This window comes from Dama dama, chromosome 15 (genome assembly GCF_033118175.1).
Source record: "Dama dama isolate Ldn47 chromosome 15, ASM3311817v1, whole genome shotgun sequence".
In the NCBI taxonomy this organism is placed as follows: domain Eukaryota; kingdom Metazoa; phylum Chordata; class Mammalia; order Artiodactyla; family Cervidae; genus Dama; species Dama dama.
Window position 1 is genome coordinate 62,527,274 of NC_083695.1, and position 23,002 is coordinate 62,550,275.

At 38.6% G+C, this 23,002-nt stretch overlaps 1 protein-coding gene and 1 pseudogene across 3 annotated transcripts in view; both read left to right on the top strand.

The window, feature by feature from the left end:
• The window catches only part of LOC133070266 (cytochrome P450 2C18-like), a 41,508-nt gene extending 21,678 nt beyond the window's left edge, over window positions 1-19,830 (top strand). Inside the window, exons 7-10 of one of the 3 annotated variants that reach the window (XM_061162221.1) lie at window positions 2,083-2,270; window positions 2,993-3,061; window positions 10,619-10,760; window positions 12,744-19,830. In XM_061162221.1, coding sequence (XP_061018204.1) covers window positions 2,083-2,270; window positions 2,993-3,061; window positions 10,619-10,760; window positions 12,744-12,925 — 581 coding nt within the window. In that variant the 3' untranslated portion in view covers window positions 12,926-19,830. Of the gene's footprint in view, window positions 1-2,082; window positions 2,271-2,992; window positions 3,062-5,155; window positions 6,036-10,618; window positions 10,761-12,743 lie in introns of those variants that run through there. The other 2 variants (XM_061162223.1, XM_061162222.1) reach the window with 2 other exon arrangements.
• An 817-nt stretch (window positions 19,831-20,647) lies between these two features.
• The window catches only part of LOC133069886 (cytochrome P450 2C9-like), a 39,427-nt pseudogene continuing 37,072 nt past the window's right edge, over window positions 20,648-23,002 (top strand).

A 23,002-nucleotide genomic window follows, 5' to 3' on the forward strand; every position in this document is an offset into this window, starting at 1 on the left:
ATTTTTTATTTTTATTGATTGTTTCTCTTTTTCATCACCTATGTTATAAATTCATTTTCTCCATTTGTTCTTGTGTTTGTTCTACGGAATCCCCTGAATCCGAGGTTTCGGATTGCAGCGGTCCTAAAGCTGTGTTTATAAGATTCCCTACTGACCATACCAACAAAGGAATCTTTTCGCCGCTTTGGTAGGCACGGCGCAGGCAACGCATATCTTCTTGCCATTCTTCATGCCTCAAAGTCCCTTTATCTTGATCTAGCCAGTAGCAATATTTTTCAATGTCAGAAAACAATTTTTTAGAAGAGAAGTGAGATATCTCAACCCCCGAACTTTTTAACAAAGTTTTCAGCATTTGCATATAGTCACTATGTTTAGAAGGATTTTGCCCCATTGTTACCCTGATTGACAAATCCGCAGGGGTGTACTTACCAAGTTCTTTCTTCATCTGCCGAGCTGGCCGGATTTCCCTGCGTTCTCTGCTGCTAGGAGCTAGCCTCGCAGGCTGGATTCACTTTTGGGTCCCTGTTCCCGGGCCACTTGTCTAGACCAACCCGACAAGCAAGGATTCCGAAAGCGCGATACGGCAAGAATGAGAAAAGAGACACAAGAATTCAGAGAAAAGCGAGGATGGGGGACCAACACCGCTCCAAGGTGAAGGTGCCGAAACTGGAGCCAATCCAGCTTTATTACACTTTCAGCCTTGAATGAAAGAATATGTGGGGAGTTAAACTATAACTCACGTGGCCTTCAGGGCCAAAGAACAAAATGATCATTAACCATTGAATAATTAGGAAACGGTAATCAATAACAAATCAGTAACTAAGACTAATTTTCCACCAGATACGTAAAACCTGTGACTCTGAGACGCCGGTTGAGAAACTGTCTGGGGTCGGTTTTCCGACCCCAGGTTCATATCTTGTTTTCAAGATTATGCACTGTTCCCTCTGGACTTGTTCCAAGAGTCTCATGCCTTATAGCATCCAGTTTATCAATAATTATAAATTTTTTTTGCGACCCTTGCCGGGGCCAGCTTTTTTTATTCTTCCTGTCTCCTACACGTGATGATAGAAATTTCTTGACTTAATAATATACTGTTTGTGTTTAAAGTGTTTCATCATTTCTATTTTTTTTTATTAATGATCCTCTATGCTAATATATGGGCTTCCCAGGTGGTGCTAGTGATAAAGAACCTGCCTGCCAAAACAGAAGATGTAAGAGAGGCAGATTTGATCCCTGTGTTCAGAAGAGCCCCTGGAGGAGGACATAGCAACCCACCCCAGTATTCTTGCCGGGAGAATCCCATGGACAGAGGAACCTGGCAAGCTACAGTTCATAGGGTTGCAAAGAGTTGGACATGACTGGAGTGACTTAGCATGCATGCATGCTAATATATAGGCTTCCCTGGTGGCTCAGATGGTAAAGAATCTGCCTGCGATGCAGGAGACAAGGGTTGGGAAGATCCCCTGGAGGACGGCATGGCAACCTACTCCAGTATTCTTGCCTGGAGAATTACATGGACAGAGGAGCCTGGTGGGCTACTAGTCCATAGGGTCAGGAAGAGTCAGACACAACTGAGTGACTAACACTTTTTTCACTTTTCATGCTAATATATAGGTGTGCACAGATTTATCTCAAAGTCTAGCTTGTATGAGGGTCATTTGTACTTGTAATATGATAACTCTCTAAGTCTAGGTGTACTTCTGGACATATCAGTTCAGTTCAGTTCAATCACTCTGTCGTGTCCGACTCTTTGCGACCCCATGAATCGCAGCACACTAGGCCTCCCTGTCCATCACCAACTCCCAGAGTTTACTCAAACTCATGTCCATCGAGTTGGTGATGCCATCCAGCCATCTCATCCTCTGTGGTCCCCTTCTCCTCCTGCCCCCAATCCCTCCCAGCATCAGGGTCTTTTCCAATGAGTCAACTCTTTGCATGAAGTGGCCAAAGTATTGGACATATAATTGATGTTTATAACGATGTTGGAACACCTTTACAGAGTTTTATGTCACCCTGATTTGGTATGAAAATATGGCATGCGTTTTCCTCTTTTTTCCAGTAGTCTTACTTGTGTCTTATCAGCTAAAGTCCAGGAAGAGATTGACCGTGTGATTGGCAGACACCGGAGCCCCTGCATGCAGGACAGGAGCCACATGCCCTACATGGATGCTGTGGTGCACGAGATCCAGAGATACATTGACCTCGTCCCCACCAACCTGCCCCATGCGGTGACCCGTGACATTAAATTCAGAAACTACCTCATCCCCAAGGTAAAATTGTTTCTCTTACAGTGACCTCAACACCCTTGAAGTTCCCATATTCACAGTATGATTTCAGTCCTCAAGATGAGAGAATTGGAAAAATCATACATGTGGCAGCTTGAAGGGTTTTGTGCTGTTCCAATTTGTGGCTATAAATCTTTATGACAGATCTCGATATCTGGCTAAGTCTCCCAAATTTGTTCTGCTTCTTTAATGTTGTTTTGACTACTCTTAGCTGTTTACATTTCCAGATAAATTTTAGTATTCATTTGTCAATTACCCAAAACATTCAGTTGTGATTTTTTTCTTGGTAGTATCAAATCAATTTGGAAATTGACATCTTGACATGTTGATGCTTTCAATTCACAGATACAGTTAATCTGGATTTTCTTTAATTTTTTTGATACTGTTTTGTTTTTAGTACAGTGATTTGCACATCTGTTATGTTTTTCTGATATAAGTAATATTTTTGATCTTATTATACATTTTATAATTTTAAAATTGCTTTTTCCATTTTTTGGTATATCAAAATATCAAGATTTTATTATCTTGATGCCCTTATATCTAGCAACTTTTCCAGATTCATATATCATTGTTAATAATTTGTCTGTAGATTTATTTTTGATATCTATATGCACCACAATTCTGTTACCTGATTTAGTACTTGTTTTATTCTTTATTTTCCAATTCTCATGACTTTGATTTACTTTATTGCATTATCACACTGGCAGGATTTCAAGGATAATATTGAACAAGGTCGTGATAGTGGCTGTTGTTTCATTTATGATATCTTGGAAGAGGTGAGGATTATATATCTCATCATTGAGAATGATATTTTATGTACATTTTTGTAAATATTAAAAAAAAACAGGTTAGGGAAATACTTCCTAATCCTATTTTTGTATGATTTGGGGGATAAACTTTATTTTTTATAGCAGTTTTAGGTTCACAGCAATTTTAAGCTGAAGATACAGTGATTTTCCATATACTTCCTGCCTCCACACATGCATTGCCTCTCCCATTATCAATATCCACTACCACACTGGTACCCTTTTTCACAATTGATGAGCCTATACTGACCATCATTAACATCCAAAGTTCATCATTTACATTAGGGTTCACTCTTGTACATTCTGTGAGTTTGAGCAAGAGTCTAATGATATGTATCCATCATTGTAGTATTATATAGAGTAGTTTCATGGCTCTAAAAATCCTCTGTGCTCTGTCTATTCATCCCCCTCCCCCCCAAACCCCTGGCAACCATTTTATGTCCACTGATTAGGAACTCCCTGTTTTCCCCTCTCCCTGGCTATTCACAATCTGTCTACTTTTTTCCACAAACGTGTGTATAATTTGATCAAATGAATTCTCTGCATTTGTTTACATGGTATATATTTTGTTCCCTCTGTCTCTGTCCCTTTCATATATAAAAAGCTGAATTTGGTTCGCTAGATTTTATTGAGGACATTTGTATTTATATTTGTAAGAGGCTGGTCTACAATTATCCTTTCTCAAAAAATTTTTGTCCGACTTCTGATATCAAGGTAATGCTGGCCTCGTAAAATAGGTTGGAAATTTTCCATACTGTGGGTATATTTTTATTATATATATATATTTCTTTTGGGTGTTCAGTTAGTTCTGCCTTTTCTGTGCCTAATAAGTTTGGCTTAATCTCAGATATTATATAAGAAAAATACACAGTCTTAGGTGATGTTTATCTTCTCTGCTAGACAGAATTATGTAACACTTCCTATTTCAGAATTGTATATGTACACAGTCAAAAACTGACCGCAGATGCCAATTTACCTTTCCAAGTTTCTTCTGTCTGGAATCTGGAGACCAATTTTTGTTAGCAGTTTTCCAGTGCTTTCTAACACATGGTTTCTGTTTTTATTCAGACTTTCTAGTTGGTTTCTGTTCTGAAGACTGCTATTCTGTTTTGAAGACTGCATATGTTACTATTCTATATAAAAATAAGATAACTAAAAATTCTTCTTTGAGGATAAAAGGGTTGTGAGTTTCTTAAGGTTGAAATTATTACTGCTATCTTCTGGGAAATATGGAATTCTGAATATCTGTGTGCCCCTTATGACAACCACTAGTCACATGTGCCCAGTGGATGCCTGAAATGTAATTAATGCAACTGAGGAACTGAACTTTAAATTTTATTTACTTTTGACTGGCTTTAGCTATAAATAGCCACAGATCACTCAAGTCTATCGTGTTAGAGCTGTTCTAAGTTTTTTTTCCCTCTCACATGGTTTTAGAAATGCCTCATCCTTAATTCTGCAACACTAAAAACTTGAAAAACTAAAAACAAATATAAATTGAGTGCAATTTCATTTGGCGGTCAAAACGTTACTGGAACTGAAGTGAATCTATTTTTATTCCTTATTTATGCCACTTTGTGTGACTATTTATGTCCTACTGGAGATGTGTATACTGTCTGTAATACTAATTGTGTTTACCTCAAAATGTTGCAAGAATTAAACCAGGTAACATATATTTTAAAATATGAGCTAAAACTATGAGACATTTTCGTCTATCAGAGTGACGAGGTCAAAGGCTGAAAAAACCTTTTACTAGTGAGTATATACATAAACAAGTGCTTTCAGGTGCCACTGGTAAGACTGTAAATAAGTACATTTTTTCTTTTTTTGAAGGACATTTTGGCCATAACTATTAAAAAATAAAATATATCTTATAATGCAACAGTTATAATTCTTGGTGTCTACTACAAATGCTTGTGAAGGAATATCAAAATGTATCACTGCATCATTACTTGTAATAAAAAAAGTATTTTTAGCTACTAAATATTCATTGCAAGTTTAATGGCACATTTATATTGTGTAGCAAGAATAAGGTGGATGTATATGTGTTGACACACTTCCCAGGTGGAGCTAGTGCTAAAGAACCCGCCTGCCAGTACAGGAGTCATCAGAGACACAGGTTCGATCCCTGGGTTGCGAAGATCCCTTGGAGGAGAGCATGGCAATCCACTCCAGTATTCTTGCCTGGAGAATCACATGGGCAGAGAAGCTTGGTGGGCTACTGTCCATAGGGTCACAGAGAGTCTGACAGGACTGAAGTGACTTAGCAGCAGTAGCAGCATATGTGTTGACATCAAACAATATCTAAATTATTTCATTATAGAAAAAAATCAAAATCTAGTGGATGTTTGGCATTGGGTAAAAAGAGAAGAAAGTGATAAGTAGCATAAATGTATATAGGATTATCTGCTAATATGCATAATATCTGTGGAAGCACATATAACTAGTTGGTGGGAATGGTTGTTTTTGAAGAGTCTAAATGAGTTTGTGCAGCTAGATAGGAAGAAGACTTACTTTTTACTGTGTGTGCTTTTTTGTGACTTAATATCTTCCTCTATTTTTCACTTGAGGTATAAGTTATGTAAAAGAAAAGTCACCCTTTTAAGTACAGAGTCTAAAGAGTTTTGACCAATATGTGAAGTTATGTCACTACCAACACAAGTAAGATATAAACACATTTTCATCATCTTGAAAATTTCCCTTATTCTCTTTTTGCAACCAATCCATTTCCCCCAGTTTTAGCCCCTGATAACCACTAATCTGTTTTTAGTTCTATAGTTTTGCGTTTTCAAGAGTGCAATATAATGGAATGTGATGTAAGTGAAATAACTTGTAATCAATATATGCCTTTAATCTCTTTTTTATGTGGCAGAATATGTTTGATTCATCTTTTTATTGCATATATTAGTGTATTCCTTTTCTATTGATGAGTAATCCATCATATGGAGTACCACAAATTGTCTATTCATTGACTGATTGATGAATATGTGGGTTGTTTCCAATTTGGGGCCATTTGAATAAAGGTGCTATAAACATTTCCATATAGGTTTTTGTGTGGATGTAAGTTTTCATTTCTTTTAGGTAATAACGAAGAGTGAGAGTGTTGTTTAAATGTTTAACTTCATTTTTAAAAACCCATTAAACAGTTTTCTAATATGGCTGTGATATTTTCCATTCCAAGTAGCAATATATGAATGAGAGTTCCAGTTGCTGGGGGTACCCTTCATCACTTGCCTTTGTTAGTGTTCTTACACTTTTTAAAAAAAATTCATTATCTTGTATTAATGGCTTCTGTTTGTTTTGTTTGTGGTATTTATTAGTATTCCTCTAGCCAAATCACCTGCTTTCTACCCCAAACAAAGCAATATGTTTTGAAAATGGTTTTGAGGGGCTGTTCTCCGGTGGTGGTGGGAAAGGGAGTTTTGGTCAGATCGCCATTGATTGGTAGGGAAAAAAAGAAAAATATGAAACCAAGTACATGTCTTTCCCCATGTATACACCTGTATATATGTCCACTCATATGTCCGGCCAAGACAGCCCTTGGGGGCTTTGAACAATTATCTCAACGCCTCTTTTCCTTTCCCTTGTCCTGAGAAAGGGAAGGGGCAAAAGGGAGAGATTTCAGATCTGTAAATATTTTTAAACAAACAAAACATTTAAAACATCGTTACAAACTTTGGTGGAATTGATTGGCATGCTAATGGGCCGAATGCGTTCCCACTTTTCCGTAGAAGGGCTTGCAGGCTTGAGTCAAAAGAGGTCTGACCCCACGAGGAAGGTGGGGGCGGAGGCAGAGTTAAAGGTTGAAGGTCGGGACCTCAGCGCCGCAAGGCGTTCCACTCGTTGGTACCCGTAGTCCCCGCGCGGAGAGTGACAGAGGAGGGGTGGAAGCCGCCTCGCGGCTTACACGGTGGGCCCTCCAACGCGCTTCGTTCCGCACAGGGAGCGCCTTGGGGTTGTTGGCTGCGCGGCGCGGTGAGACGTGATCCAACATGTGGCAAGAGTCTCCTCTCCGAGGGCGCAGGGCACGTGGGGCGGCGCCGCCTGGACCAGGTGGAGAACTCGATTTTCTCGTCCCCCAGCCTGGCGCGACAGGCTGGCAGCGCTCACAGAACCCTAGCCGGTGGCACAGTTGCGCATCCCGCAGGGCTCGGGGCTTGCACTTGGGATGAGGAGGGATGAGGTCGGAGACTAAGCAAAGGCTCATTCCCACACTGTTTTGTTGCTGTCGTTTATGCCTTGCGTTGTGCGTGGCTAAGTGGCCGGGTTGCGGGCAATCACCGGCCGCTGGCCCTAAAGGGAAGGGACCTTGGTGCGCAGTCTGCGTGTCCCCTGACTCCCCCGCCCTAACACTTGCTGATGTGCCCTCTAAATTTTAGACTGTAATAGTTGTGTAGTGATACCACATTTTGTTTTACCTATGGTTTTTTTGGGCAAATAGTGATATATTTTTTTAATATGTTGATTGGCCATTCATATATGTTCATTGAGTGTTTGCTCAAGTTATAGTTCTATTTTTTATTGGGTTGTTTGCCTTCAGTTCAGTTCAGTTCAGTCGCTCAGTTGTGTCCGACTCTGCGACCCCGTGGACTGCAGCAGGCCAGGCTTCCCTGTCCATCGCAAACTCCCGGAGTCCACCCAAACCCATGTCCATTGAGTCGGTGATGCCATCCAACCCATCTCATTCTCTGTCATCCCTTTCTCCTCCCGCCTTCAGTCTTTTCCAGCATCAGGGTCTTTTCCAGTGTCAGCTCTTCACATCAGGTGGCCAAAGTATTGTAGTTTCAGCTTCAGCATTAGTCCTTCCAATGAATATTCAGGACTGATTTCCTTTAGGATGGACTGGTTGGATCTCCTTGCAGTCTTGTTTGCCTTATTACTTATTGCAGTTCTTTATATATTTTGCATGCAATCCCTTTATCATGTCTAAGTGTTGCAAATATTTACTCCCAGTATGTGTCTTTTTCTTTCTTTTTTTGGTTTCTAACAATGTTTTTGAGAGAGCAGAATTTTTTTTTTAGAAAAAAGCAGAAGTTTAAAATTTTGATGATGTCCAATTTATCAGTTATTTCCCTTATGACTTGTGTTTTTGTGTCATACTTATTTCCAGCATGTTATCAAATATTTATGCTCATCTTTTCTTTTTCAAGTTTTATACTTTTAGCTTTTATATTTAAGTCTATGATCCATTTAAAATTTATTTTTACTTATGGTGTGAAATAATGATCACACTTCTTTCTTCATGGATATCTACTTGTCCCAACACCATTTGCTGAAAATACACCTGCTTTTAAAATCTTAAAGTAACATTTTCTTGTATTATTTGTTTTGAGATTATACAAGGCAATAATTTTGACAATAAAATTATAAACCTTAGATGTGATAAACTTAAGGGGTGGAATTACTCCCAATTTTAAATTTAAAAAATTTTAAAATTTAAATAGTATTTAAACACACAGTGGATATATATATATAATATATGAAATATATATGGAAGTGTGTATATATTTACATTTTAACTACATACCTATCATCTATCACACTTTTTTTTTTTCCTTCTAGAATTTTTATTTATTTATTTTTTTTGATCTTTTTTTTAAATTATTATTATTATTATTATTTTTTCCAGTGGGTTTTGTCATACATTGATATGAATCAGCCATGGATTTACATGTATTCCCAATCCCGATCCCCCCTCCCACCTCCCTCTCCACCCGATTCCTCTGGGTCTTCCCAGTGCACCAGGCCGGAGCACTTGTCTCGTGCATCCCACCTGGGCTGGTGATCTGTTTCACCATAGATAGCATACATGCTGTTCTTTTGAAATATCCCACCCTCACATTCTCCCACAAAGTTCAAAAGTCTGTTCTGTATTTCTGTGTCTCTTTTTCTGTTCTGCATATAGGGTTATTGTTATCACCTTTCTAAATTCCATATACATGTGTCAGTATGCTGTAATGTTCTTTATCTTTCTGGCTTACCATCTATCACACTTAAACCTAAATAATATTTCAGTATATATATCTTCCAAACAAGTGAACAAGGACTTTATCTACGTAAAGTAAACATTTACATCTACGTAAAGTAAAAACATTTGCACTAAAGGAATTATCTATACAGTAATTTTATCTAGTATATATATTATAATTACATTTTCTCAGTTATCCTAATATATCTTATGTAGTTTTTCTTGAAGGGACATCTAGTGTCCAGTCAAGGAACAAGTATTTCATTTATCTGTCCCTTTACTCCCCTGTTATCAAGAACAGTTTCTGTTCCTATGTTTATTTCAATACATTGACAACTTTGAAGAGTCCAAGACAATTGTCATTTTAAACATTTGGCAGTCTGGCTTTGGTAATTGTTTTCTTGAGATTAGATACCAATTCTGTGTATTTGACAAGAAAATTACATAGGCGATGTTGTGTATGTCCCACTGCATCGGATTTTGGCTGAAGACGTATTGTCAGTTTATCCCATTAGTGGTAATGCTAAGATGGTCACTTATTAAGGCGGGATCTTCCATATCTCTCTATTGATGAGTGTCTGTTTTCATAGGTAATTAATTAAAAATCTATGGCATGTACTTTAAGACTTAGTGTATACTGTTTCCCAAAACATTCATCCAACAGTTTTAGTAATAATTGATAATCTTTACTGCTTTGTTGAAAAATGAAAATTTTTCTAATTTTATCATCTTTTTTTAAAAATCTAGAATTCATTCATAATGTGTTTCTCCACATTTTAAAATTAAGAGAAACAAATTTCATCCCAAAGATAAATGCTCAGTAGTTGTTAGTGTATTTGTCTAAGAAATCATTTTTTCCTCTTGAGAATATTTTCTTTTTTATTGTGGTAAAATAAGTTATAATGTAAAAATTACCATTTTAACTATTTTAAAGTGAGCAATTCAGTGAAATATAGTACATTCACAATGTTGTGCAACCATAGCTACTGTCTAGTTCAGAACATTTTCATCACTCCATAAAGAAACCCAACCCATCCATTAAGCAGTCATTGCCCATTCCTCCCTCCCTCCAGCCCCTGACAACCACTAACCTGTTTCTGTCTGTATGGATGTGCCAGATGTCATTTTTAATCGTACCAGACCTCTATTTTTGAAAAGCCCTGTAAATAGGTTCCAAATACATCTGACTTTTCAAGAGCCATCAGAGGCTTTCATTTTAAAACATAATCCACATATGAGATGTATGAAAACGAAATGATGAAATTGAGCAAAACAAACAGCAGTGTCTAAACACTGTGATAAGTAACAGGGATTCAGAAACCAAGTAACCAAGTACTCAGTACTTCAGATGCTATTGGAGGCCACTTTAGTAACATCACTGCCATTGAGCTTAAACCCATCCGTGTTTATTGCTTGGTCTGTCTCTCTGGAATTGCCACTGCCCTTCTTTGGCCCTGGGGCTCCTCACCTATAGATCAAAGATTGGACTAAATGATTTGCAACATTTCTTTTGCTCCATGACTTCTTATAACTCAGTTGATCTTCATCCTTCATTCCAGGGCACGACTATAGTGACATCACTGAGTTCTGTGCTACATGATGACAAAGAATTCCCCAACCCAGAGGTATTTGACCCTGCCCATTTTCTGGATGAGAGCGGCAACTTTAAGAAAAGTGACTACTTCATGGCTTTCTCAGCAGGTAATAAAATTAATTTCCTTAAGTACTTAGGGAACAAGGTACCTTTCTGGAGTTGGTTGGAACTTAATGATGCCCTCTCTGGGGCTGGTAGAAATGCTTTTTGTCCACGATCACAAGCACCACTCTCAATTCCCATGTGTTTCCCCCCTCACCACATATCCCCAGTATTGGAACTTCAGGGAGGTGACCCAGTTCTTCCAAAGTAAGAAAGCTAGAAAACAGGTTAATTGAATTATGCCTATAGCATAATTCAGTAATAATCTTAGGTAGCACTGAGCTACCTGTGAGCTCCTTTTAGCAGGTGAAACTTTTAGGTTTTGCTTCTCTGCCATGAGAAAGGTACGTAAGTCCATAAGTTTGAGTATTTTCCATGAGTGATATCCCTCACTCCCTAGGCTGAATTCTGGGGTTAAAAGTACAGAATGGGCACCAAAGTGGGCTCACAATCTAGTTAGGGAAGTAGATTACTAAAGAGAACATTGAATAGTGTTGTGAGAGAGGAAAGCACAGGCTGCTCATGAGACCAGAAGGAGAAACACTTTTCTGGTCACTCATGCCCACAGTGAGGCATAAAATGGAATAAGGAACATTCTTACAGAAGAAAGGGAGTTTGAACTGCCTCACAGGAACAAAGTGAGAAGAGAAGGCAGGGCACTTTTACAGGAGCAGGACATTCTTTTAGATTGAGAAAGTCAGACCCTGCCAGCTAACTGTAGTGTCAATGCGTCCTTGGGAATGTGGCAAGATACCCTGCAGTGGTTCCAGAGCACTGTGATCATCCTCCACTCTTGATCATAGATCTTGGATACTGGGTCTCCACAACTACAGTGTGTGCTGAGTCTCTGGCCACAGATTCACCTCCATGTATTTGATGGCTTTTGATGCCTGCTTTGTGTCATCTTCTGAGCCTTCATTTCAAAAGCACACATTTTAGCATAGCAGAGGAACCAGAATTACGATTCAAGGTGATTCATGCTTCAACTGAAGCAATGAATGTGATATTGAGGAAACCCAGAGAGGGCAAGATTCTGCTGTTTGTGAAGATTGCAAAGACCATAAAGAGGAAATGACATGGGGGCGTAGGTCCTGAAGGAAGTGTCAGGGACATGCATCTTGACCGAGTGAAACATCATGAGACAAAATTAGAGGTTTAATGGTGTTTTGGAGATTGATGAAGAGTGGATATCGCTAGCACTGAGAGTAGAGGGTGTGAAGAATGGAAAGAATGATATGGAACATAATGTTGCTGCTGCTGCTGCGTCGCTTCAGTTGTGTCCGACTTTGTGCGACCACGTAGACGGCAGCCCACCAGGCTCCCCCGTCCCTGGGATTCTTCAGGCAAGAACACTGGAGTGGGTTGCCATTTCCTTCTCCAATGTATGAAAGTGAAAAGTGAAAGTGAAGTCGCTCGGTCGTGTCCGATTCCTAGAGACCCCATGGACTGCAGCCTACCAGGCCCCTCCATCCATACTGGGAACAAAATATGAAGGGCCAGCTCAACTCATTTGGACCTCATAACAGATGGAAGAGACATTTAATATTTTCAAGTAGAAGACCGACACATTTAGACATGTACTTTTGAAAGCACGTGGAGGAAAAATATCTTTGGCTGAATTTTGTGCCAGAAGTAGAAAGGAAGCACATATGTACAAGTTTCCTCCTCTCAGGGCTTCTCCTTTCAGCCCACCTGGACAAACAGAGTAGGGGTGTTTATACAAAGATTGATGGAAACTGGAAGTGGAATAGAGCAGTTAAAATGTGGGAATACATGATGAAGTACTTGACGCTGAGCTGACAATCAATATTTACTGAATGAAAAGTTCCTATGAAGATATTAGGTGAATAGCGAGTGTGTCTCTCCTTCTGTCTCTCTATCTCTAACCATCTTTCCAGGCCTCCATCTGTTCAATCATTCATACATTTTGTGACAATTCAAAATGTAATGTTCAAGGAACAAATCTCCTCTGTGTGTGTTATTTTCAGGAAAACGAAATTGTGTGGGAGAAGGCCTGGCCCGCATGGAGCTGTTTTTATTTTTGACCACCATTTTACAGAAATTTACCCTGGAATCTGTGGTTGACCCAAAGGACCTCGACACCACCCCAGTTTCTAGTGGGTTTGGCCATGTGCCACCCCTGTACCAGCTCTGCTTCGTTCCTGTGTGATGAAGGGCAGTCCATCGGCTGCTGCTGTGCTGGTGTCTGTAATTACTCTCCTCTGGGGCATCATTCACCTCCTTCTTTCTACCAGGGATACTCTTTTCTGACCGCCCATCTCATACCACCACAATTTTCTCCAGTAAATATCCAACTTCTATGTGAATATCTGGTAAATATCCAACTTCCATGAAAGGAAAGTCTCCTGAGTTTTACTGCACAAATATATTCGCTGTCTTCATATTCTGTAACACTTATATTAACTACCACATATGCTAATACTTACTTAAGAGTCAGTACCGTATTATCACTGTAAAACAGAGTGGAATGGTTGGTATAAGCTAACACATAGCCATTTGCTCTCCAGATGTTCTAAATAAAAAGCAGCAGTATTTGCTGAGCCAGTCTCAGACTTTCCTTCTTTTGTACGTAATGCAGGTAAGAAATGAATGAAAGTAAGAGTCTGAAGAGTCTGTGCTTGTCCTCATAATGATTAACACAGATAGGGACAAAGGGGAAGAGGGTAGGAACACTATGTGCTGAGTATCACCTGGGCTTATTTGAGGATTGGATTTGGAAAAGAGAAATTGTGTCCCAGAGCAGCTCCAGCCTGTAGGGAAATAGTGAGAAAATCAGCAATTGGGAGGACTGAATAATAAGTGTTAGAATTCATTCCTCTGGTTGGTGTTACTATGAACACTAAAAGAAGATATGAAATGTTCACATTACTTTGTGTTTCAAACTTATAGTCAAATATTAACCTATGTTTCTGTATTTCTAATCATGTATTCTAAGTGTTATTCTTTTCTCTGTGAGGAAGAACAAAATCCCTTGAAGGTGTCACCAGATTCTATTTTTTTCTACTTTCCATCACATTGTTTTATATGTAACATCAGTGATGGCAATATGATGCTATGATCCTGAACTTTTTAGTCTCAAGACATCTCTGAAATATAGATAGCTGAGAGATAAAGAATATCTTTGGGACTTATCCCTGAAACACTAATGGAAATGAGAATTAGAAATTCCTGTTGAAGGTTTTATTAATATTATGTAAAAGATTTGACTTCTTTTAAGGAAACATGTACTAAAATAATTCAGGTCTTTGATACCAAGATCAGGTATCAGGTCAGCAGTTTACATTCAGGTTAGCAGTTTACACTCACCTGGTTCAGAGTATAAATTCTTTGCACATACTACCAAATTTTCTCTCTGACGCTTGCATTTGTTTTAAAAATGTATGAAGCCAACTATTAGCTTATACCCCAATAAACTAGTTTTTCACATATGAATACTTAGTATTGCCATTGGACATCTGAAAAAGTGCTCAGCAACATTAAGCTTTATGGAAGTGCAAATTTAAATTTTAATGAGATATCCTTAGATGGCCATCAGAATGGTTAAAATGAAAAAAAAAAATTATACTAAGTTTTGGCAAGAAAGTGAAGCAACCGGCATTCTCAGAGTAATATTGTAAATTAGTTCAACCATTTGGACAACTATTTGGCCATTTTTTTGGAAGTAAACACATGAATGTCCAGCAGTTTCACTTGTAAGTATGTACTGAACAGAAATGCAGTACTTTGGGATTTCAACAAGACATGTTTAGAAATGCACATAACAGCACCAATCGAAATAACCCCACACAGCAAGAACCTGAAATGTCTATAACAGTACAATGGAAAACATAAATTATGCAATTCTTTTTCATGATTTGTGTCTTGATTATACGGAAATATTCACCCTCTGTTAGTGTGTTGGCATGCACATTTAGAATATGCATATTTTCTCTATGGATGTTATGCTTCAATTAAAACATTTATTTAAAGACAAACAGATCTACAGAAGAAATATTTGAGCAGTAATTTCAGAGAATTTCGCAAAATTAATGTCAGATGCCATGCCACACGTTCAGGAAACCTTAAGAACATCAGGTTGGAAAAATACCCTGAAGTCTACGTGTAGGTATATCACATTCAAACATAGAATATAAAAACAAAGAAAATATCTGAAAGAAGCCAGAGGAAGAAAAAAAATCTTACCTTTAGAGGAACAGAATAAGAATTACATTGGGATTTTCTTCAAAATGTGTGCAAGCAGAAAGAGATTGGAGTGAAGTATTTAAAGGAAAAAAAAATGCACTAACTTTGATTTCTGTATACAGTGAAATTGTCTTTAAAAGTGAAGAGATAAGGACCCTCAAACAAACAAAATTGAGAGAATTTGAATCCAGTCCTTGACTGGCAAGAGGGTACCTACATGCGAAACACATGCACATAGAATCTACATGCAGATCTTACACCCTTTACAAAAATTAACTAAAAATGGATCATAGGACTTAATGCAGAGTGCAAACTTTTAATTCCTAAGAGATCACATGAGAGAAAATATAGGTTACCTTGACTAGGTGATGACTTTTAAAATTTATCTCTGAAGCATAATCCACAAAAATAATTGATAATTTGGAGTTCATTAAAATTAAAACCTTCTACTCTGTGATATATACTGTCAATGGAAGGAAGAGACAAGCAACAGACTGGGATAAAGTATTTGCAAAAGGCATATCTGGTGAAGGACTGTTACCCAGAATAAACAAAGAGCTCTTAATTAAAACTCAACAGTCAGAAATAAAAAACCTGATTTTTAAAATGTGCAAAATATCTGAATAAAAACATTAGCAAATAAGATGTCGAAGGGGCAAATAGGCAGGTGAAAAATGCTCAACATCATATATAATTAGAGGCTTGCAATTAGATACCACTACACACATCATGTGTGTGTGTGTGCTCAGTTCTTTGTGTGTGTCCAGTTCTTTGCAGCTCCATAGACTGTAGCCCACCAGGCTCCTCTGCCCATGGAATTCTCCAGGCAAGAATACTGGAGTTGGTTGCCATTTCCTTCTCCAGGGGATCTTCCCAACTCAGCGATCAAACCCATGTCTCTTGTGTCTCATGAACTGGCAGTTGGATTCTTTATCACTTGTGCCACCTGGGAAGCACACATTATAAAATGGCTAAGGTCCAAATCATTGACAAAACCAAATATTGACAAGGATGTGGAGCTGCAACGTTTGTTAGTTGTTACTGGTGGGATGCAAAATGGTATAACCACTTTGGAAGAGTTAGCAGTTCCTTAAAAAATGAAACATATACTTACCATATGATCCAGCAGTCGTACTCCTTGGAATTTACTCAAATGAGTTGAGATCTTACATCTGCACAAAAACCTGCACATTAATGTTTTTAGTTACTTTTTAAATAAAAACATGTTTATTTATAAAATTAACTTTTATAATTGCTTTATTCATAAATTTATGTCAAAACTTGGAGGAGTCGAGATGTCCTTCAGTTGTTGAAGCATAAACAGTAATATATCAATTGAATGGAATATTATTCATTGTTAAAAAAAAAGGTAGCAAGCCATGAAAAGAACCCTAAGCACATTATTAAGTGAAAGAAACCAATTTGAATGCTACATATTGTGTAATTCTAACTCTGTAACATTCTAGAAAATTATGGAGACAATACAAGATCAGTGGTTTCCAGGGGCTTGGGAAGGAGGGACAGATAGATGGAGCACAGAGAACTTTCAGGCCAGTGAGATAATTTTGTATAATACTTTAATGGTGGATACATGCTCATGCTACATTTGTCAAAATCCATAGAACGTACAAAATTAAGAGTGAATCCTAATATAATCTGTGAACTTTGATTTATCATGTGTCAGTGTTATATCATTAATAGTAATAAGTGTACCATACTGGTGAGGGTTGCTGGTGGTGGGATAGGCTGTGTGTGTGTGAGTATGTGTGACCACTGTGTACCTAAAACTGCTGTAAAAAATAAATTCTATTCTTTAAAAAGAAAACCCCTAACCCACAACTCCAGCCAACCTGAAGTTTGCATTACTCTGTGACAGTGGAGGACTTAATATTCATGGTGTCCTAATCATTTGGACAACAGGAATGCTATTTGATGTGAAATGTCATTGACTGGGAGTTGAAAAACAGATTCTAACTGAAGGCCTTGTAAGAATGTAGTGAGGATACTTTATCCACTGTCGTTAATTGCTCATTAAAATAAAGGCTGGATTAACTGATCTCAGAGATACTTTCAGCCTTTAAATTATCTTTGACTCTTTCACTCTATAAAAGAAATAGCTTTAACAGAAGGAATGTTAAGCAGAGCAAGCACACTGATTTCTCAAGGAATAAAATTGCTCTAATGAAAGTGACTGAATTTATTTCATCCAAAATTAGGTAGAGTTTAGACCTCTGTAAGTTAGGCAGCAAGTTACTACTTCTTCTTTTCTAGTTGAAAGGTACAGCATGTCTTGTATTCATTCAAGTTAATAAGTTACAAAACTAAACTTATCTGACCCCCCACTTTAATCAGCTGGTGCAGTAATTATTAACTCAATTGACATATTTGAAAATTCATTGACTAGGATGAGTCACAGAATATTGAATCATGGTACATATGCAGTAAGTGTGGTGACCCTGGTGAACTGAATGTTTGCTTGGAGATGTGGGTTCCAGTCTCAACTCGATCACCTGCAGGTGCCATGTACACCCTTAGCACAGGAACTGAATCTCCAAGGCCCATCCATGAATTGGAAATAATTTTACCTTTGAGAAAGGTAATTGAGATAATCATAAGAGATATTATGGTGGGAAAATTCTGTTTAAGGTGAATAAGATATAAATTCATGTAAACATGAGGAATAAAACATCTTGTAATTAGCTTTTGGTGGTTTAGTCGCTAAGTTGTGTTCGACTCTTGAGACCCCCTGGACTGTAGCCCACTAGGCTTCTCTGTCCATGGGATTTCCCAGGCAAGAATACTGGAGTGAGTTGCCATTTTCTTCTCTAGGGGATCTTACTCACCCAGGGATCAAACCTTGGTCTCCTGCACTGCAGGCAGATTCTTTATCGACTGAGCTACCAGGGAATTCCCAGGTATTAGCTCTTAACAAAAACTTGCTTTTCCTTACTAAAAGAGCTTAGGAATAACTTCACTAATTAATTTTGAATAGATATGATGATATGTTGTAGAACACGTTTGTAAAGCATTGTCATTGTGATCTAGTGATGTTTACCTTTCCAGTGATATTTAGATCTTCATGACCACTGTCATCTCCTGTTCTGGTCTGCATGTTATAGTGGCTCCATGCTGTAGGTCTGTTTAATGAAGTCCTTGCCTCCCATCCTCCACTGAATCCATATGTGTTGTTCTGTGTAAAATCTCCCTTCCTTGCTGTTGATGACAAATTTAAATTATAATGGAGTGATCACAGGATTCCCAGGTGACTCAGTGGTAAAGAATCCAGCCAATGCAGGAAATGCGGGAGACACAGGCTCAATCCCTAGGTCAGGAAGACCCCCTGGAGGAGGAAATGGCAACCCATTTCAATATTTTTGCCTGGGAAATCCCATAGACAGAGGAGACTGGTGGGCTGCAGTCCATGGGGTCACAAAAGAGTTAGACATGACTGAGCGACTGAGCACAATCACAGTTTAGGCATACAAAAACAGGAGGCAATTGAGGATCTGGTCTCCAACACGTCTCTGCACCCCTGAGAACTTGACATCCCTTTGACCTGTACCAGACCCAATGTTCTAAAGGTCTTCCCTTGTAATTGTGCAACTGTTTCTGAGCCCAGCCAATGTTTATGTAACAGAAACTTTTACCCATTGCCATATCCAATTACGATTCTTGATAAGTAACTCATTGTGGGCTGCAGTCCATGGGGTCACAAAAGAGTCAGACATGACTGAGCGACTGAGGACAATCACAGTTTAGGCATACAAAAACAGGAGGCAATTGAGGATCTGGTCTCCAACATGTCTCTGCACCCCTGAGAACTTGACATCCCTTTGACCTGTACCAGACCCAATGTTCTAAAGGTCTTCCCTTGTAACTGTGCAACTGTTTCTGAGCCCAGCCAATGTTTATGTAACAGAAACTTTCACCCATTGCCATATCCAATTACGATTCTTGATAAGTAACTCATGTGTCTAACCATACTCTTGCAATCTTCCCCTTTATAAGTCTCCACCATTTTGTAGTCCAGTGGAACACAATTCAAGTGCTTCTTGAGTCTGTGTCTTCTAGGCTACAGTCCTAACAAACCCTCAGTGAACACCTTTTTATTTCAATCAGGTCTTTTCTAAAATTTTGATTAGCACTGTGCAAACTTCATTCTGTTGCTTCTGACAAAGACAGACTTCAAAAGGCAATAGAAGCAATTGTGTCTGGAAGCAGCTGGGAGGCTGGAGTCATAGTTTCTCAAACTTCCCCTACTAAATTATTGAGATTGGCTCTTCCCTCAGTTACTTGAGTAAGTTTTACCTCTGCAATGATGGAGAAGGGAGAATATCTGTTTTTGATTTCTTGTTTTGAGAATCTGTGACCCTTTTTTCCTTGGATCAAGTAGGAGACATCTGTTTAATGTGAAGCCTGTTATTTTGTGGTCAGTGGGGTATATATTCAGAGTAATGTATCTGGGGGTGGTGGAAGAAACTTTCACATATTCAGGTATGGGGAAGTCATTCTGGCTTATACATGATTTGACATGAACTTTATGATAACTAGAACAGCCTGTCTTATGGTCTATTTTCATACCTTGTATATCTGCTTTAACTCTTAAAGAGTGCATTATCCAAATGTAAAGAATGTCCACTTTGAAGATAGGGATACAATGCCTCCCTTCAAATGCCATCGAAGTTAAGGCTGTCTTCCAAGATGTCAAAGTCATACTAACTCTCTGGGCATGTGCTGATCTGTCTCTTTTGAAACTTTGAAGAAATGTTCCCATGTCATGTTTGATATGTATTCTTTTTTCTGATAAGTTGTAAAACTGTACTGAAAACCATGTTTCTCTAGAGCTATTTTTCAGAGCTACTGAGAGGCTCTCTCTGTGGTATAGACCTCAATTTTACTTGAATAAAACTCTCTTCTGTTCCTTATTATAAACTGCTTATTGATTATTTGTGTTCACAGGGTTTTAGTTGTCTTGCTCAATTTGTTCTTGAGGCAACTATGGTGTGAGTGCATTATAACTGATGGACATCAGAAGATCTTAAATTAAATCTTAGTTTTATTAATTATGAACCTTGTGACACAGGACAGGCTTCCTGTTCTCCCAGAATCTCTCTTTTCCCCATTTGAAAAAATACAAAATAATAATCCCTATTTCCAATATATTTCTTTTCTTTCTTTCTTTCTTTCTTTTTTTTTTTTTTTTTTTTTTTGTGGGCAGGGGAGGGAGGCTGAAGATATCAAGGTGAAAGGATGTAAATTTGCTTGGCTAATTACTTTATTTCTGTTTGGCCATTCAAATTGTTTGAATTATGTTAATGCTAACCAGAAATTCCAAGAATGGAGACCTGGTTGAAATAAACAGGTGTTTAATTGATGTTTATTAGGACTGTAGCCTAGGAGACACACATTGAAGAAGACCTTGAATTGTGTTCCACTGGACTACAAGGTGGGGGAAGCTTAACAAGGTAAAAAACAAACAAACAAAAAAAAAACCAAGGTAAAAAACACAAGGTTACATAAATTATTTGTCAAGAACTGGGATTGGAGCTGCATGAATTAATGGTGCTTTTTGTCAAGCAAGGGTAGGTTGAGGTTCAAAATGATTACAGAATGGAGTGTGTGGGTACTTGAAACTACAAGGCGGCAGCTTGCTGCAGCTAGCATATGCTGTTTTCTTTTTTTAAAAGGTGACACTTTACCGATTTAAAAGACCACAATTTAGAAAATGTTAGTGTATTCACATTATGCATTATCTAATTCCAAGATATTTTTATCACTCCAGAAAGAAATACTGCCCATTAAGCAGACACTGCCCATATTAAGCAGACACTAGCCATTGAAATGGAGAAGGAAATGGCAAACCACTCCAGTATTCTTGCCTGGAGAATCCCAGGGACAGAGGAGCCTAGTGGGCTGCTGTCTATGGGGTCATACAGAGTTGGACATGACTGAAGCGACTTAGCAGCAGCAGCAGCAGCAACCATTGAAAATGGCTAGTGGTATCTTTGAGTTTGACACAGTTCTAAAAATTCAGGTTCTCGGATATGCAGAAATATGTCCGAAACCACATCTACAATGGCCACGCATTTCCATTCTGGTGGCCAGGACCATAATTAACTTCATTTTGATTTTTAAATTATCTTAACTATGTCATCATTAGCTGTTTTATGTATAGGCAGCTGTAATGTTAGTATAGTACATTAAAATGTTTTAAAATCTTTCATATTCAAGGACAAATTAGATTTTAGATACATGTGTATATTAGATAGTGTTAGATATAACATTACAAGATACTCTTTTTAAAATATAAAAGACAGAATATGCTGATATTCCTCAAAATCATAAATTCCCAGTTGGTTGTTGACTTCAGTCCAGAGTTTTGAGCCTTTTTTGGCATCAAACTATTTATGTCAATAATTCTCAATCCTGGTTGTGTGTTAGAACCACTTAATTTTTTAATTAGCAATACCTGGACCCCAACCCAGTACAAATAAACCAGAATCTCTGAGTCATCATTGGACACAGAGAAAATAAGACTAAACTACAGTTTGTTTTTGTTTTTGTCAGAGTGGCAAAGTCCCACAGAATAGAGTACAAAGTGGGTATGATTGATTGATATCTTTATACCTAGGACAGGTGCAAATTGCATTAGCAGGGACTGTTATAAAAGCTTTAGACTTCATGCTGACAGCCGTCTGAGTGAGAAGAGACGGCGTCAATGGATCTGGCTGTGGCCCTGATGCTCTGTCTCTGCTCTCTGCTTCTCCTGTCACTCTGGAAACAGAGCTCTGGGAGAGGGAAGCTCCCGCCGGGCCCCACTCCTCATCCGATTCTTGGAAACATCCTACACTTAGATGTTAATGACATCAGCAAATCCTCAACAATGTAAGTAGGTTTTATGCTCCTCCAGTGGCTTGCAAACAGTAAGTAAATTAAGCCCAGTTATGACACTAGTGGGCTTCTCTGGGGTTTCCTAGGTGGTGCTAGTGGTAAAGAACCCGTCTGTCAATGCAGGAGACTTAAGAGACTCAGGTTTGATCCCTGGGTTAGGAAGGTCCCCTGGAGGGACCCACTCCAGTGTTCTTGCCTGGAGAATCCCATGGACAGAGGAGCCTGGCAGGCTACAGTCCATAGGATTACAAAGAGTTGGACACAACTGAAGCAACTTAGCATGCATGCATGGTGGCTCAGACAGTAAAGAATCTGCCTACAATGTGGGAGACCAGGGTTTGATCCCATCCCTGAGTCAGGAAGATCCCCGAAGAAGGGAATGGCTACCCATTCCAGTATTCTTGTCAGGAGAATTCTATGGACCAAGGAGCTTGGCAGGCTATAGTCCATGGTGTCGCAAAGGGTTGGTCATGACTGACTAACACACCAGTCTATCCTAAAGGAAATCAGTCCTGAATATTCATTGGAAGGACTGATGCTGAAGCTGAAACTCCAATACTTTGGCCACCTGATGCGAAGAGCTGACTCATTGGAAAAGACCCTGATGCTGGGAAAGATTGAAGGCAGTAGGAGAAGGGGACAACAGAGGATGAGATGGGTTGGATGGCATCACCAACTTGATGGATATGAGTTTGAGCAAGCTCCGGGAGTTGCTGATGGGCAGGGAAGCCTGGCATGCTGCAGCCCTTGGGGTCACAGTCAGACATGACTGAGCGACTGAACTGAACTAACACACACACACACATGATACTAATACATATTTCTGGGGGCATATTGTCAAAATAGCTCCTTGTGTAGCAAATTAGTCCCTGTAAATACTGTTACTTCTCTTGCCTTTTCAGGCATGTCATTGTCATAAATAGAGGAACAAAGTAGAGTTTTGTGAGTAGAGAAATGTTTAGCTCTTTGTATGGTTGAAATAAAAATGTCAGAAGCTGAGAGTATTGCTTCCCTTCTTTGTTTCATAGCCATTTGCTATGATTTGGGACAGAAGGTAAATGGTAAGTGAAGTGTTTTGTGATTCAAGATTTTCTTCCAGAAGTCATATACTATATAAGCTATGTGTTTCCTTCAGATGGGCAGGAAAGTAGGA